The 14,262-nt window shown below is 56.6% G+C and overlaps 2 protein-coding genes across 6 annotated transcripts in view; one reads left to right on the forward strand and one right to left on the reverse strand.

Moving 5' to 3' along the window:
• POLE (DNA polymerase epsilon, catalytic subunit) overlaps positions 1-6,084 on the forward strand; it is a 32,489-nt gene extending 26,405 nt beyond the window's left edge. Inside the window, exons 39-49 of the mRNA XM_054082685.1 lie at positions 156-360; positions 793-966; positions 1,237-1,362; positions 2,401-2,533; positions 2,646-2,835; positions 2,946-3,077; positions 3,185-3,378; positions 3,587-3,787; positions 4,021-4,146; positions 4,272-4,361; positions 4,665-6,084. Coding sequence (XP_053938660.1) covers positions 156-360; positions 793-966; positions 1,237-1,362; positions 2,401-2,533; positions 2,646-2,835; positions 2,946-3,077; positions 3,185-3,378; positions 3,587-3,787; positions 4,021-4,146; positions 4,272-4,361; positions 4,665-4,778 — 1,685 coding nt within the window. The 3' untranslated portion in view covers positions 4,779-6,084. The remainder of the gene's footprint in view (positions 1-155; positions 361-792; positions 967-1,236; positions 1,363-2,400; positions 2,534-2,645; positions 2,836-2,945; positions 3,078-3,184; positions 3,379-3,586; positions 3,788-4,020; positions 4,147-4,271; positions 4,362-4,664) is intronic.
• Positions 6,085-6,113: 29 nt separating this feature from the next.
• On the reverse strand, positions 6,114-13,877 carry LOC128853904 (caspase recruitment domain-containing protein 8-like). 5 transcript variants are annotated; one of them, XM_054082483.1, is made up of 13 exons: positions 13,479-13,875; positions 12,601-12,639; positions 12,254-12,327; positions 11,787-11,915; positions 11,143-11,204; positions 10,945-11,062; positions 10,718-10,841; positions 10,346-10,605; positions 9,351-9,476; positions 8,484-8,628; positions 7,894-7,935; positions 7,413-7,469; positions 6,114-7,166 (listed from the first exon to the last, which is right to left on the reverse strand). In XM_054082483.1, exons 1-13 carry the CDS (start codon positions 13,729-13,731, stop codon positions 6,904-6,906), a joined length of 1,692 nt encoding a protein of 563 aa, XP_053938458.1. In that variant the 5' UTR covers positions 13,732-13,875; the 3' UTR covers positions 6,114-6,903. The 5 variants fall into 5 exon arrangements, with proteins under 5 accessions (XP_053938458.1, XP_053938463.1, XP_053938461.1 ...); XM_054082488.1 differs by lacking the exon at positions 9,351-9,476 and having other exon boundaries at positions 13,479-13,877; XM_054082486.1 differs by lacking the exon at positions 12,601-12,639 and having other exon boundaries at positions 13,479-13,876.
• Between the last annotated feature and the right edge of the window lie 385 nt (positions 13,878-14,262).

The following is a 14,262-nucleotide window of genomic DNA, read 5'->3' on the forward strand; positions in this document are numbered from 1 at the left end:
CTCAAAGCAATCACTGTGAAAACATCTTCACCCCCATGGTGGCAACACCTATTGATCACCCTTACAACTGCGAGAAGTGCTTCTGGCACAGGGGCAGGGAGGGTGGCCGCGGTCCCTCGCCCCGCCTGCCTGCTGAGTGTTGTGTTTGCTGTTAGTGTGCCTGGAGCTGGACATCCAGAGCCTGGCTGTAAACACGGTCCTGCAGTCCCACCATGTAAATGACATGGAAGGAGGCTCCAGCATGAGCATCAGCTTTGACGTGATTCAGCAGGCATCCCTAGAAGACATGGTGACAGGAAACCAAGCTGCCAACATCCTGGCCAGCTATGACGAAACCGCCCTCTGCTCCAACACTTTCAGGTATGGCTGTAGGAACCAGCAGGAGGTGGAGCATCTGGTCTTTCATTCTCTGCCTTTCACCGACTTGTGCCAGCAGTGGGGCATGTGGGGTGCTCTAAATATAAATCCAGATCTCAAGGGTAGGGTAGGCATCTTCTCCAATGGACTTTTGAAGATCCTGGGCTTGGAAGTGCCTGGTGGCTCAGCCAGCAGATGCATGGAGATGCTGGTGAAGACTTTATCCTTTCCTGTTTCTCCTTTCTTGGTGCTCCACCAGGTTATTGAAGCACATATTTGCGCTGTGACACGTGTGCTGGAGGCTCACACATCTCTGCTCTGGCAGAGTTCCTACTCTCGATCCTCCAGTGTTACCTGCACGCATACCCCTTCCTGGAAGGGGAAGGTGTTACTGGTGGCGGGTGGGTTGATGCTGGTCTCTCTGCTCCATGGCAGGATCCTGAAGAGCATGGTGGTGAGCTGGGTGAAGGAGATCACGCAGTACCACAACGTCTACGCAGACAACCAGGTCATTCACTTTTACCGCTGGCTCCGCTCTCCTTCCTCCCTGCTCTACGACCCAGCCCTGCACCGCACGCTCCACAACATGATGAAGAAACTCTTCCTGCAGTAAGTGAGACCTGCAGAGCACCGGGTGGGGAAGGGAAAGGGACAGGCATGGCATTGGTGACTGGGATGCTTTTGGTACCCAGTCACTCTGCTGCAGCCTCCAGAGAGGTGGGCAGCGAGTTGAGCCTCTCCCTGCTGTTTTGCTCTCCTTTGCACGGCGTCACTGACACACTGACTCACAACTGTGCTGGATCAGTCCATCCTCCATGGGTTGCATCTGCTCCTCAGGCTTTGCCTTCCTGCCCACTGACCCCTCTGCCCTCCCTGCAGGCTGGTGGCAGAGTTCAAGCGTCTGGGCTCCTCGGTGGTTTACGCCAACTTCAACCGGGTCATCCTGTGCACCAAGAAGCGGCGCATTGAGGATGCCATCAGCTACATGGAATACATCATCAACAGGTGGGGTGGTCAGGGGTGGTGGAGCTGAGGCGCAGGGCTCAGGGCCAGGGAGGGGATTCTGACTCTGTGCTCCGCTCTGGTGAGACCTCACTTGGAGCTCTGTGTCCAGTTCTGGAGTCCTCAGCACAGGAAGGACATGGAGCTGTTGGGGCGAGTCCAGAGGAGGCCACGGAGGTGATCCGAAGGCTGGAGCACCTCCTGTAAGAGGACAGGCTGGGAGAGTTGGGGTTGTTCAGTCTGGAGAAGAGAAAGTTGTGGGCAGATCTTGGAACAGCCTCCAGTACTGAAAGGGGCTCCAGGAAAGCTGGGGAGGGGCTCTGGATCAGGGAGTGCAGAGATAGGATGAGGAGGAATGGTTTTGAGCTGAAAGAGGTGAGATTGACATGAGCTCTTAGGAAGAAATGTTTTGCTGTGAGGGTGGGGAGGCCCTGGCCCAGGTTGCCCAGAGAGGTGGTGGCTGCCCCATCCCTGGAGGGGTTCAAGACCGGGCTGGATGGGGCTTGGAGCAACTGGATCTATTGGGAGATGTCCCTGTCTGTGGCAGTGGGGTGGAACTAGGTGGGCTTTAAAGTCCCTTCCAAGCCAAACCATTCCATGATTTTCTGCCTTTTGATGGGGCCTCGGCTCTGAATTGCTTTTATTTTGTAAAGCTTCTGAAGGGACAAGACTACTCGGTTCTCTTGCTGCCCTGTCTGGCCTAGGGATCTGTCCCTTAGCTCTCCTCTGTCAGTAATATTCCAAGAATACTCATAGGATTCAATCTAGAAGAGACCTTCAGGAGAATCTGAGGTGCCCAGCATCTCATTCTCTGGTTGGCCCTCAGCGTCTCAGCCACTGTACAGGCACCTCAACACAAGCGTATGGAGCCGAGACTCCTTGTCCATGATTTCTTCTGGGGACCCCACCAGTAGATGTATGAGACAGGGGAACCTTCTGTCTTCTTGCCAGCATCACCTTCTCCCCACAGTGGCCCGAGGAGAAGGCCCTGAATTAGGGATAGTGCCAGTTCTGTGGGTGAGTGCAGCCTCTTCCTTCCAGCATCCACTCCAAGGAGATCTTCCACTCTCTGACCATCTCCTTCTCCCACTGCTGGGAGTTCCTGCTCTGGATGGATCCAGCAAATTATGGAGGTATCAAGGGAAAAGTGGATTCTCGCATCCACTATGGGGAGGTAAGAGGTGGGGAGCGCTCGTTCCCCCAGGAGCAGTGTGCTGGGGGTTGAGAGAAGTGGGGAAACTTTGGCTGGGCATGAGGAGCCACTGCGGTATCCCTGTCTCCTCCAGGACATCAGCAATAGGCAGATGGTAGAGGAAGAGGACAGCGAGGAAGAGGAGGAGGAGGAGGCAGCGGGGAAAGAAGACGAGGAGGAAGGGGAGCCAAACGTGGAGGAGCTGCTGGAGAACAACTGGAACATCGTGCAGTTCCTGCCCCAGGCTGCCTCCTGCCAGAGCTACTTCCTGATGATCGTGTCTGGTGAGCTGTCCCAGGGAGGAGGCAGGGTCTCTTGGGCCTCCCTAGAGCCAGGGAGCGCCTGCAGTGGGGCAGATGCTGGTGCAACTGGAGCCGTCCTTGTGTCTCCCCAGCCTACATTGTGGCCGTGTACCACAGCATGAAGGAGGAGCTGCGGCGCAACGCTCCTGGAAGCACCCCTGTCAAGAGGAGGAGCACCAGCCAGGTGTCCCAGGAGGCACTGGGGGAGATGGGAGCCATGCCTGGTGAGTGCTGAGCTGTGGGGCAGCCCTAGTGCAGGCAGGGAGCCACCCACCTTGCTCTCCTCAAATGCTACTGTACGGTTTGGGTGCTTTCTATTCCATCTCTCTAGGCATGATCACCTTCTCACAGGATTATGTGGCCAATGAGCTCACCCAGAGCTTCTTCACCATCACTCAGAAGATCCAGAAGAAGATGGCTGGGTCTCGTAATGCCACTGAGCCTTCAGACCTATTCCCGGTGCTGCCTGGCTCCTACTTGCCGCTCAACAATCCGGCTCTGGAATTCATCAAATATGTTTGCAAGGTTAGTGGGGTGGGACTGTCCCCTTTTCTGAAAGTCGGTGATCATGGCTTAAATTCTCATCCTTGTCCATGGCTCAGATTTGTCACAGCGTTCCTCCAGGAGTGACTTAGGACTATTTCGTCTTGCCCTGCATCCATATGAGGTCACGAGAATTTGAGCTGCCCTGGTGAGGACACTCCTCTGCTCACCTCACTCTGTGTTCTTGTAGGTCCTCTCCTTGGATGCCAATGTCACGAACCAGGTGAACAAATTGCGCCGAGACCTGCTGCGCCTCATCGAGGTGGGCGAGTTCTCAGAAGAAGCCCAGTTTCGGGACCCTTGCCGCTCCTACGTGCTCCCTGAAGTCATCTGCAGGAACTGCAACTTCTGCAGGGACCTAGACCTGTGCAAGGACCCTGCCCTCTCCCAGGTGCAGTCTCTGTCTTGGGGCCACCAAAACCCCAGTGTGGCGATGCTGGAGGCTGCTCAATCCCACTGGCCACCCTCTCTCTCAACATCTTTGCTGTTTACCTCCTTTTCCAGCTGCTTGTGACCGGTGTGAGCATCCCTTGGCTTGGGCTGATGCTCCATCCTCTCTAGAATCTGTTCAGCATCCCTGTTCTTGGGACTCTTGGTGCTTACCTCCCTGCTCTTTGCCCCTAGGATGGGTCGGTGCTGCCCAGCTGGGTCTGCTCCAACTGCCAGGCACCATACGACTCCAGTGCCATTGAAACCTTGCTGGTGGAAGCTCTGCAGAAGAAGCTGATGGCCTTTGTGCTGCAGGACCTGGTGAGTGCAGGGGCTCCCCGCTTCTTCCCACGTTCCTGGCGGGCTGAGGCTGACGCATTCACTCTGCCTCTGGCGGAGGGTCTTGGCCTCTGCTCCTGACCCTCCTAAAACTCCTTGGCCTCCAGGTGTGCAAGAAGTGTCACGGCGTGAAGGACACGCATATGCCTGTGTACTGCAGCTGCGCTGGAGACTTCACCCTGACCATCTCCTCCCAGGTACACCTGTTCCCCCCTGCCTCACCCAGCCCCAAGCCAGCAGCTCCTAAGAGGAACAGCAAGGAGCCCTACACTGTCCTCTTCCTCCTCTGCCCCTTGTCTAACTGCTTGTCTCCTTGGACCTGCTGTGCTGCCCTCTGCCCCACCATCCCTGCCCGATGACCCCACCCAGAGACCCTCTACTACCATCATGGAATGGTTTGGCTTGGAAGGAATCTTAAATCCCATCTAGTTCAAGCCCCTGCCATGGGTAGGGACATGTCCCACTGGATCAGGTTGCTTCTTTCCGTCCCTTCTCTGCAGGCCTTCATGGAGCACATTAACATCTTCCAGAACATCGCCCAGCACTACAGCATGGACTACCTGCTGGAAACCATCGAGTGGCTGCTGTCCACCAACCTCCAGCTCCGGCCATGAGGTGATGGGCTGCTGCTCCTGCCGGTACCCGTGCTGGTTGGGGCACCAGGACCACGCTCTCACATCCACAGCGGATGAGCCAGGGACACTCTTGGCCGTGGGCTGGACCCCAGGAGAAGATGTATCCCCCTCCCGTGGTGAGGGAGGGAATGCAGGTGTTGTGCCAGGGCTTGGGGGGAACCCTGGGGGATCCGGGGCTGGAGCTGTGCTCCACACATCCACGCTGGCCCCATGTGGTTTTTTAATGTTGAATTTGAATAAAGAAAGGGATTGTAGAAGGCAGGGGTCATTGTGGGGAGGGGGCAGCAGGGGCTGTGGCAGGAAGATGCCAGGGGAGGGTTAGGTTGGACATTAGGAGTGTTAGATTGGGCATTAGGAGCAGGTTCTTCCCCAGAGGATGGTGGAGCACTGGAACAGCTCTCAGGGAAGCAGTCACAGCACCAAGCCTGGAAATATTGCAGAAGCCTTTGGCCAGTGCCCTCAGCCCCATGGTGTGAAGGTTGGGGTTGTCCTGTGCAGGGACAGGAGTTGGAGTCACAATCCTTGTGGGTCACTTCCAGCTCAGGGTGTTCTGTGATTCTGTGCCTCAAGTCTCGCTCTGGCCCCGTGGCACCAGGAGCCCTCACGGTCTGGTGCATAGAAAGGTGAGGGCTCTGCTGCTGGGTAAGGGGCTCCCAGGGGGATGTGATGCCGTCCTCGGTGCCAGGATGAGGGGCTGCAGTGATGCTGTGGGGTGAGCCATGGCATGCTGAGAGGAGCAGAGCTGAGCTGGGATGAGGCACCCTACCCACTGCGCCTCCTTGGACTGAGGTGAGACCCGAGCAGAGCCTGCCAAGCCTGGCCCAGGGGAAGGTTTTCGGACTGGAAGCTGCTCTGATGTCTCCCTGAGCCTTCTCCAGGCTGAACAACACCAATCCTCTCAGCCTCGTATGGGAGGTGCTCCCGCTCTTGGATCATCTCCATGTCTTCCTCTGGACTCGCTCCAACAGCTCCATGTCCTTCCTGTGCTGAGGACTCCAGAACTGGACACAGGGCTCCAGGTGAGGTCTCACAGGAGCCGCTCGCCCGGGGCCTTGGGGCACCATTCCCGCCCCGTGGCTGCAGCTTAAAGAGCCCCGAGCCCTCCGGGAGCTGCACCGGGATCCCAGTCCCTCCGGGGGTTGCCCCGGGACCCCAATCCTTCCCGCTGGTGCCCCCAACTGCCCTGACCCGCGGGCTCAGCAGGTGCGGCCCTTGGTCCCCGCAAAACGCACTCACACGGGACAGAGCCAGAGACGGTGCAGAGAAATAGCTCAGAAAATATTTAATATGAAAATACAAAAAGGCAATTCCTATGACAGTGAACCCGACGGCCCTTCCATGGCTCCTGTCAGCGGAGCGATGGAGCAGGAGTGGTGGCTCTCCCGGGCTGGACACCCACAGCTCTGCCAGGAGGTTCAGCTCTTTCATTCTGCGCTGAGATAAAAGACGTCCTCTGATTTTCCAGCTAAGCCTCTTCTGAGTGACTTTGGCTTCTGGAAGTCACCAAGGCGTATATCAGGCAGTGCCTGACCCTGGAGGTGGTGAGCCCGATAGTTCTCTCCAGGAACACTGCAGTGAGAGGCCAGTGCTCAGCCCTATTCCTGTGGAAATCAAGACCACCCTAGAGCTGGTGGCAATGCGGTGGCACCTGCAGGGAGGGGCAGACAGGACACGTGCCCCAAACCTGATCCTGGAAGTATTCCATGCCATACACGTCATACTTGGGATAAAAGCTTAGGGATCACAAGGATCACCCCCGTTTCTTTGACAGGTGATGTTCAGGGAGGCCCTCATCTGTCTGCCCGCCCTGAACCCATCCACGTGTTCCCGAGCCCAGTTCTTGAGCCCAGTTCACGTGTCGAGCTCCTGCCTGACGCTGAGCCCAGTCGGGACTTTCTGTCAGTGGAGATGTTTGGTCACAAGGCGCAGTTTGAATTGGTTTTGTGTACTTGCAGTGGTTTCTTTTTTCAGATTATTGTTTCATTAAAGCTGCTTTAGTTTTCATTTCCAACCTGGGGCAGGGATGCCAAACCAGGCAGTTGGAGCTCACTGGAGCCCAACACACGCTGAGCAGTGGGAGCAGATGCAACCTGCTCTCCCAGGCCTAGCTGGACTTCTCCAGGTCTGCGATGAGGTACGGGTCTTTATTCCGGAGGATCTGGTAGAGCTGTTCCTGGGCCTCCGCGCCTTTCCTCTCCAGTAGCTCTAGCAAGACTCGGTTCTTCTTTTGACTCGTATCTTGGCTGAGCACCTCCTCTTCTTCGTCGTTGTTAATGACGTTTACATCCCGTAGGTGTAGCAGAATGGAGGGAACCTGCACCATCCTGGAGCAAAGCTCCGTCTTGTTCTTCTTCACAAAGGCCGATCCTAGCGGACACCAAGTGCACGTCACTGTGCTGCACGAGGCCAGACAGCCGCAGGGGAGTCCGCACCACGGTACGTGGCTCCCTGAGCCAGCGACACCACGGCTGTGCACCCTGTCCCACAGCCACGCATCTCCATCCTCCACCAGAAAGGATGGGAGCATCGGAAGCCGGGCAGGGAAGGGGGTGGGAATGGGAAGGGAGAGTTGGGGGAGGTCAGGTCAGTGGCAGCCCCCATCAGCTGTGGCACCTGTTCCCGCTGGGATTCCCGCAGTGCCTGGGTGTGAAGCTGCTGTCCTGCACCCGCCTGCAAGGTGAGGAGGAGCTGCTGACTCAGAGCCCAGCTCGCTCTGGTCTCAGCAAGCAGTTTGTGAAGACACAGAGTGGTTTGAGTTGGAAGGGACCTTAAAGATTCCCAGTCCACCCCTCTGCCATGAGCAGGGACACCTCCCCCTAGATCAGGGTGATCAAAGCGCCATCCAACCTGGCCTTGAACACCTCCAGGGATGGAGACTCCACCACCGCCCTGGGCAACCTCTGTCAGGGCTTCACCACTCTGTCAGGAAACAAATTGTTTCGAATATCCAATCTCAACCTGCCCTGGAACAATGTGAGGCCATTTCCTCTCACCCCATCACTTGTTACTTGGGAGAAGCGCCCAACACCCACCTCACCACAACCTCCTTTCCAGAAGCTGCAGAGAGCAATGAGGTCTGGAACAAAGTACTGACCTGATGGAGTGTGGCAGTCCGGGGGAGGAAGCTTTATATCACCTGAAGGAGAAAGGAGAGAGAGATCACTGAACGTGCTGTCACTGAAATCATAGAAGCATTGTGTCCTTGCATGGCCTTGTTCCCATCTTCCTCCTTTTCATAGGATCACAGAATTGTGGAATGGTCTGGGCTGGAAGGGACCTCAAAACCCATCCAGTTCCAACCCTCTGCCATGGGCAGGGACACCCCCCACTGGATCAGGGGCTCCAAGCCCCATCCAACCTGGCCTTGAACACCTCCAGGGATGAGGTGCGCATGCAGTCACATTTCTACCCAAGCAGGAGCCAAGGAAGCAGAGAGCCACCAACAGTGCTGTCGTGCTCCCTTAAGCCCCAGCATCTGAAACTCCAGGTTCCATCTGAGGCTCTGCTTTACTGACACTGGAGTGTCCTTCCAGGTCCTTCAGTGGCCGATAGCACACACAGGGATTCCTTTTCCTGCAGGAGGCACGGATGACTGTGACCACAACATGCAGGAGGTCTGTTTGGGTGATGTCCTTCTGCTTTTTCTACAGTGAATGAGCCCCTAGGTGGACCTGCTGTTCCCACCTGATCGCAGTAACGTCTTCCAGACCCTGACGTGGTCACGTGTGTTTCTCAGAGAGAGCTCAGTGTCATTATCCGTGTTCCTGATGTAGATCTCCACAAAGAGCTGCTGCTTCTGTGGGCTGTTGTAGAAGAATGGCATGTGTTCCTGCGAAGGGAAGAAGCAAGTTGAGTCTTTGTCAGCATGGACAGCTGCAGGGAATCCACACACACTATCCTGTAACCAAACACGGCCCTACTGGGCCTTTGGGGTGTGCTCTGAGCTGCTTCTGGGGCTGTTAAGAGTGAATCCAGAGGAGGCCACAGAGATGATCAGAGGGCTGAAGCACCTCCCACACAAGCACAGGCTGAGAAAGCTGAGGTTGTTCAGCCTGAAGAAAAGAAGGCTGTGGCGAGATCTTAGAGCCGCTTTCAGTACTGAAAGGGCCTCCAGAAAAGCTGTGGAGGGGCTCTGGATCAGGGAGTGCAGGCACAGGATGAGGGGGAATGATTTTCAGCTTCGGGAGGGGAGATTGAGATGAGATCTTATGAAGAAATGTTTTGCTGTGAGGGTGGGGAGGCCCTGGCACAGGTTGCCCCAAGAAGTGGTGGCTGCCCCATCCCTGGAGGTGTTCAAGGCCAGGTTGGATGGGGCTTTGAGCTCCTGATCCAGTAGGAGGTGTCCTGTCCCTGCCCATGGCAGGGGATTGGAACTGGATGGGCTTTGAGGTCCTTTCGACCCAAACCATTCCATGTGTACCATGAAATGCCTTTGCTCCTTGTAACCAGAACAGCCCCCAGCACTACAGGCTCTGAGATCTGGTGAGGCAGATTCTGGGCACAGGATGTGGCTGAAGGCAAAGCCTTCTTCTGTTTTCTAATCCCACTTACATCAGGTGTTATCTCCACGGAATTTGTGCCGGCCACCCGGTAAACACAGCCGAAGTACAGAGGGACGAATGGGGGAGGCTTGGGAATAAACTTTGACTTCCAATCCATTTCTTGTTTTTCGATGGCCTGCAAACATCAAGCATCGCTTCTGAGAGAGGAGTAAACCCCAGAGGTACGGACACAGGAAGTCAAGAAGAGACAAGACCGACCCAGTCAGAAGAGCCCGCTGAGCATGCGGCACAGGCAGAGCTGCCCTTCGGGGGCCGAGCAGCTCCCACTCGGCACGGGCACCAACACGGGCAGGGTAATGCCCTGTCCCTCTGTGACAGAGCGCGAGGGCTTGCACACCACAGGAGAGGGGCTGCATGGAGCCATCTCTTGCTGTGCCTGGCCGTGCCCAGCAAGTCCTACATCTGCTCCGCGTTGCAGAGCAACCTGCGCCACAGCTTTGCTCGTGCGAGGACACGCTGACGCGGCCAAAGATAGAGAGCGATTCCTGAGGGCACCTGGAGGCACCGCTACAAGAAAGATATTGAGCTGCTGGAGCACAACCAGAGGACAATGAGGCCAGGGAAGGGTCTGGGGCAGAGGGCTTATGGAGAGCAGCTGAGGGACACGGGGCTGTTTAGTTTGAAGTTACACCAAGTTACACCAGGGCAGATTTAGATAGGATATTAGGAAAAAATCCTTCACAAAAAGGGTTCTTGGGCACTGGCAGAGGCTTCCCAGGGCAGTGGTGGAGTCTCCATGCCTGGGGGGGTTTAAAAACGTGTAGACGTGGCACTTTGGGACATGGTTTAGCAGGCACAGTAGGGTTGGGGTGATGGTTGGACTGGATTATCTCAGAGGGCTCTTCCAACCTCAACAATTCTCACTCAGTCAGAGGCTGGAGGCAGAAAACATGGGAGGCATCTGCTTATAACACCCAGTCTCTGCTCCTGCAGCCACCCCAGATGTCATCCTCTTTTGAGCTGGCCAAGCTGCCTCCATCTTACCTGCTTCACAGATTTGTCGTCTGGGATGAGGTAGAGGTGAAGAGTCGTGTTTGCAGCACTGAGCTGCTGGAAGATCAGCACCAGGGAGTGCACAGGCACAGAACTGGAGCTTGAAAACACCGTCCTCCAGAGCACCCCAAGCAGTGAGAAGCTGGGATTCTCTAGGACAGCATAGAAAGGGATCAGCAAGGTTGGTTTCTCCAAGGTCATCTTCCCAGATTTAAAATGGGCAATGAGGCACGGTCCGGTATCTGTACATTCTGCAAGAGACAGCAAAGGCATCGAGGTTCTGTTTAGTCATCCTGGCACCCTCTCGGGCTGCCTCCTTCTCGTGAAGGCTTTAGCAGAGGAATGCAAGGGAATACAGGGCACCTTGGAGGGAAGAGAGAATTTGTCCTTGACTGGAGAGAGGTCTCCAAGGAGCTGGAGATGTCCGGGGGGGACACAGACTGAGGAATAATGGCTTGGAAGACCTAGGTCCCTGCAGCTGCTGTACCTGTGAGGCAGATGAAGTGTGGGAGAAACACTTTCTTCACGACCCCACGCTGCACCTCTATATGGAAGAGGGGTCCGGCGGGCATCAGTGTGCCCTGGTCAACCTCGCTCAGGTGCGTGGTCCAGCTGGCATAACTGTAGGTGATGGTCACTGCTGACTTCACCTCAAAGGCGAGGCCTGTGATGGAGCACTGGTAGACACCTTCACCAGGGAGCTCAGCTCTGCACATGGGAGAGATGACAGGCTCATGCCACCTGTGACACGGCTTTTGGGTGCTCCCGCTTCACCCAACAGCTCTTACCGGTACACGGGGTTGTGCTCCGAAGACTCCTGGGTTATTGTTGGTATCACTTCTGGAAAATCCTGGAACACAAGTGTGGTGAGTTTGGGCCTGAATGGGGTGCTGGGATTTACAGTGAAGCACACGAGGCAGCTTGGAGTGGGAGCTCAGAGCCTGGCGAGCAGCAGCAGGGGCTCAGCTGGTGCTGCATGGTGCCCAGGAAGGCACGAGGGTATCTTTTGCAAATGAAACATCCAGACAGGAAGGTTCCTGTTTCGTGAGCATGGCAGTGTTGGCTGCTGGCTTTCTTGTGAGTGAAGCCTGGGCTGTTCCCCTTCTGCCGCGGTGGAGCAGCAGAGAGGAGAGCGGCCAAAGGCAGATGCAATGTTTAGCAGAATGAATGTGGGATGTGAGCAAGTGGAATTTGTCTTCCCATGAACCTGAAAACTGGGGCAGTGTGTGCTGAGTTAGTGTAGCAAAAGGGACTGGACTCTTCTAGAGGATGATGAATTGCTGTGAATAACAGATTTGGAAGAGACACAAACCCCTCCAGGTGACAGCCAGGGTCAGTCCCAGGCTCTCTGTGCTGCCACTTCCTTCACACGTGGCAGTGCCCTGTCAGGACCAGCAAAACCCTTACCTGTCCTCGACAGCAAAGCCCTTACCTGATCTTGGCAGGCCCAGCAGTTTCTCTGCTGTGGTAAGCCCACACACAGAAAGCCAGAGTTCTTCAGCGCATGGAGTATGGGAGGAGACACTCCCGAGACGCGTGTCTCCTCTGAAGATGACAGTGCCTGCAGGAGGAAGGTCTGCTGAAGGCAGGAACAACACCCCCAGCACCACGTGGAGAGCTGGCGCTGCTCCCCGCTCCTGCAGGGAGGAAGATGGCTGGCGCGGGTGCTGTGCACACCCGGCCTGCCAGCAGGGTGAGGTCCCTCTGCTCGGTCCAAGGGCAGCACCCACCAGCTCCTGCCACCCGGCATAGCACTGTGGTGGTGATGGGCAGTGCGGTACCCCCATGCACAGGGCGGGCTGTGAGCCCGTGTGCTGCAGCTGTGCCTCCCCTCCAATCCCCACTGTGCTCTTCACTCAGGCACTGCAGCCTCAGGTATCACGTCCTGTCAGACCTCACCTCTGCAATTTTCCAGACCTCACTGGTGCTGCCAGAGACATCCAGACACCATAGGGCTAAGCGTAAGTCTATACCTGGAACAAGAGGAATACATTGCCATTTTTGCCTCAAATTTGGGAGAAGAAGCTGTCCTCAAGCTGCCTTCGCCCATCCTTCCCGATCCCATTAGCCACGCTGACCCTACCGTGTATCACCTCGCCCTCCCACATCGAGCGCAGCTTCCCATCCTCCTCCATGAGCTGTGGCAGAGACACGCTCACCACCATGCTGTGAGCTGAGCTCCTGTGCTCACCACTGTGCAGCTCCCCCAGCCCAGGTTGTCAGTGAGGACCAGGGCATGGCCTTACCTCCAGGTTTATATTGGTATTCACTGACAGCACGTCGAACTACAACAGGAACACAAAGCAGAGGAGAGAGCTCAGGAGCCATGTGACATCCAGAGGAGTGTCATAGAATCATGGAATGGTTTGAGTTGGTAGGCATCTTAAAGGTCATCTAATTCCAAACCCACCCCTTCCATGGGCAGGGACACCTCCCACTGGATCAGGCTGCTCAAGGCCCATCCAACCTGGCCTTGAACACCTCCAGGAACGGGGCAGCCACAACCTCCCTGTGCAACCTGTGCCAGTGCCTCACTGCCCTCGTGAAGAATGTCCTCCTTATATCTAGTCTAAATCTGCCCCTCTCCAATTTAAAGCCACTCCCACTCGTCCTATCACTCCATGCCTTTGTAAAAAGTCCCTCCCCAGCTTTCTTGTGCACCCCCTTCAGCTACCGGGAGGTCGCAGAGGATGGGATACTTTCGGTATATGCCCATATCTCTGCCCATCTTCTCCCTCTTCTTCACACCTTTGCTATGAAGCCTCTTCCCACCAGTTTGATTCCTACAGGAATCCTCACCAGCTGCCCCCGCGGGGCTGCAAACGTACTCCCAGCGGTCCCCTCTCCACCCCTTCCTGTTGACATGCAGAGAGCAGATTTCTTGCTCAACTTCCATGAGCAGAGTCCTTCCTCTCCCTCCTGCCATCTCCCCGCACATGGCATTCCGGGCCCTCGTCTTCCTCCCAGTGAAGCAGCTCCCTGGTGCGCACATGGCCACAGCCACCTTGCCCCTTCCCTCCCACCTGTGCTCCTGGCCAGGGTCCCTGCTGGGGAGACACCAGATCCACACCCACAGCCCCTCTCCACCTCCGGACAGAGCCTCCCCCGGCCACACTGCACTTACCCTTTGACCCACGGTGCACAGATGGTTTGGAGGGGATTCCATAGTCGTGCAGGGTCTTCCCGCCCTCCAGCACCTTGTCATTGTACAACAGCCACCTCAGTCTTAACCTGGAGTCCTGGGCATTCAGCTTGTCAAGGATTTCCTGCACGGTTTCATGTGGAGACACCGACAGTGTGAACAGTTCGCCGAACAAAGTGGCAACAAAGATCTGGAACTCGCCCGGATCCTCAGCCGAGGGCTGCTGCTCGGCCATGGTGGCTTCGTAAACCACCCGTGATGGCTTCGTAAGGTCTTTGTTCTGTCACTTCCCGAGAAACTGAAAGTGCTGAGGGATGTCAGGGCTGGCCCGATGTCAAAGCTCCTTCCGGCCTCAGCTGAGCAGTACTGCACTGCCTGCACAAGGTCCCGCCTCGTGTGCGCCAATCAGAGCGCGGCCCTCTTGCCGCGCGAAGAGCACCAACCTATGGGGACAGAGCTTCTTCTCTCCCCGCCCCCGCGAGCACCAATCAGAGAGCAGCATCACCGCCCTATCGGAAGACTCCACCAATAAGGGCGCGGAGCTCACTTTGGCCCCGCCTTCGCCTCCACCAATGGGAGCGGAGCTTCCTCTCGCCCCGCCTTCTCAAGCACCAATCAGAGCGCGGCCCCGCCTCTTTCCGTGCTGCGCGCGCTCCGCCCCCGGCGCTGCCCATGAGGGGCGGAGGCGCTTCCCGGGGTGCGGTCGGGGAGGCCGCCGGGCTCGGAGAGGCGGAGCCGGGGCTCCTCCGCCCCCTCGTCCCGCCCG

This window comes from Cuculus canorus, chromosome 17, assembly GCF_017976375.1.
Source record: "Cuculus canorus isolate bCucCan1 chromosome 17, bCucCan1.pri, whole genome shotgun sequence".
Lineage (NCBI taxonomy): Eukaryota > Metazoa > Chordata > Aves > Cuculiformes > Cuculidae > Cuculus > Cuculus canorus.

Coding starts and splice junctions, on each gene's coding strand:
- LOC128853904 (XM_054082483.1), bottom strand. CDS start 13,731: ATGGCCGAGCAGCAGCCCTCGGCTGAGGATCCGGGCGAGTTCCAGATC. Junction 11,063..11,142: donor GAGCACAACCCCGTGTACCG/GTAAGAGCTGTT, acceptor TCCCATGTGCAG/AGCTGAGCTCCCTGGTGAAG. Junction 9,477..10,345: donor ACGACAAATCTGTGAAGCAG/GTAAGATGGAGG, acceptor TGATGTTTGCAG/GCCATCGAAAAACAAGAAAT.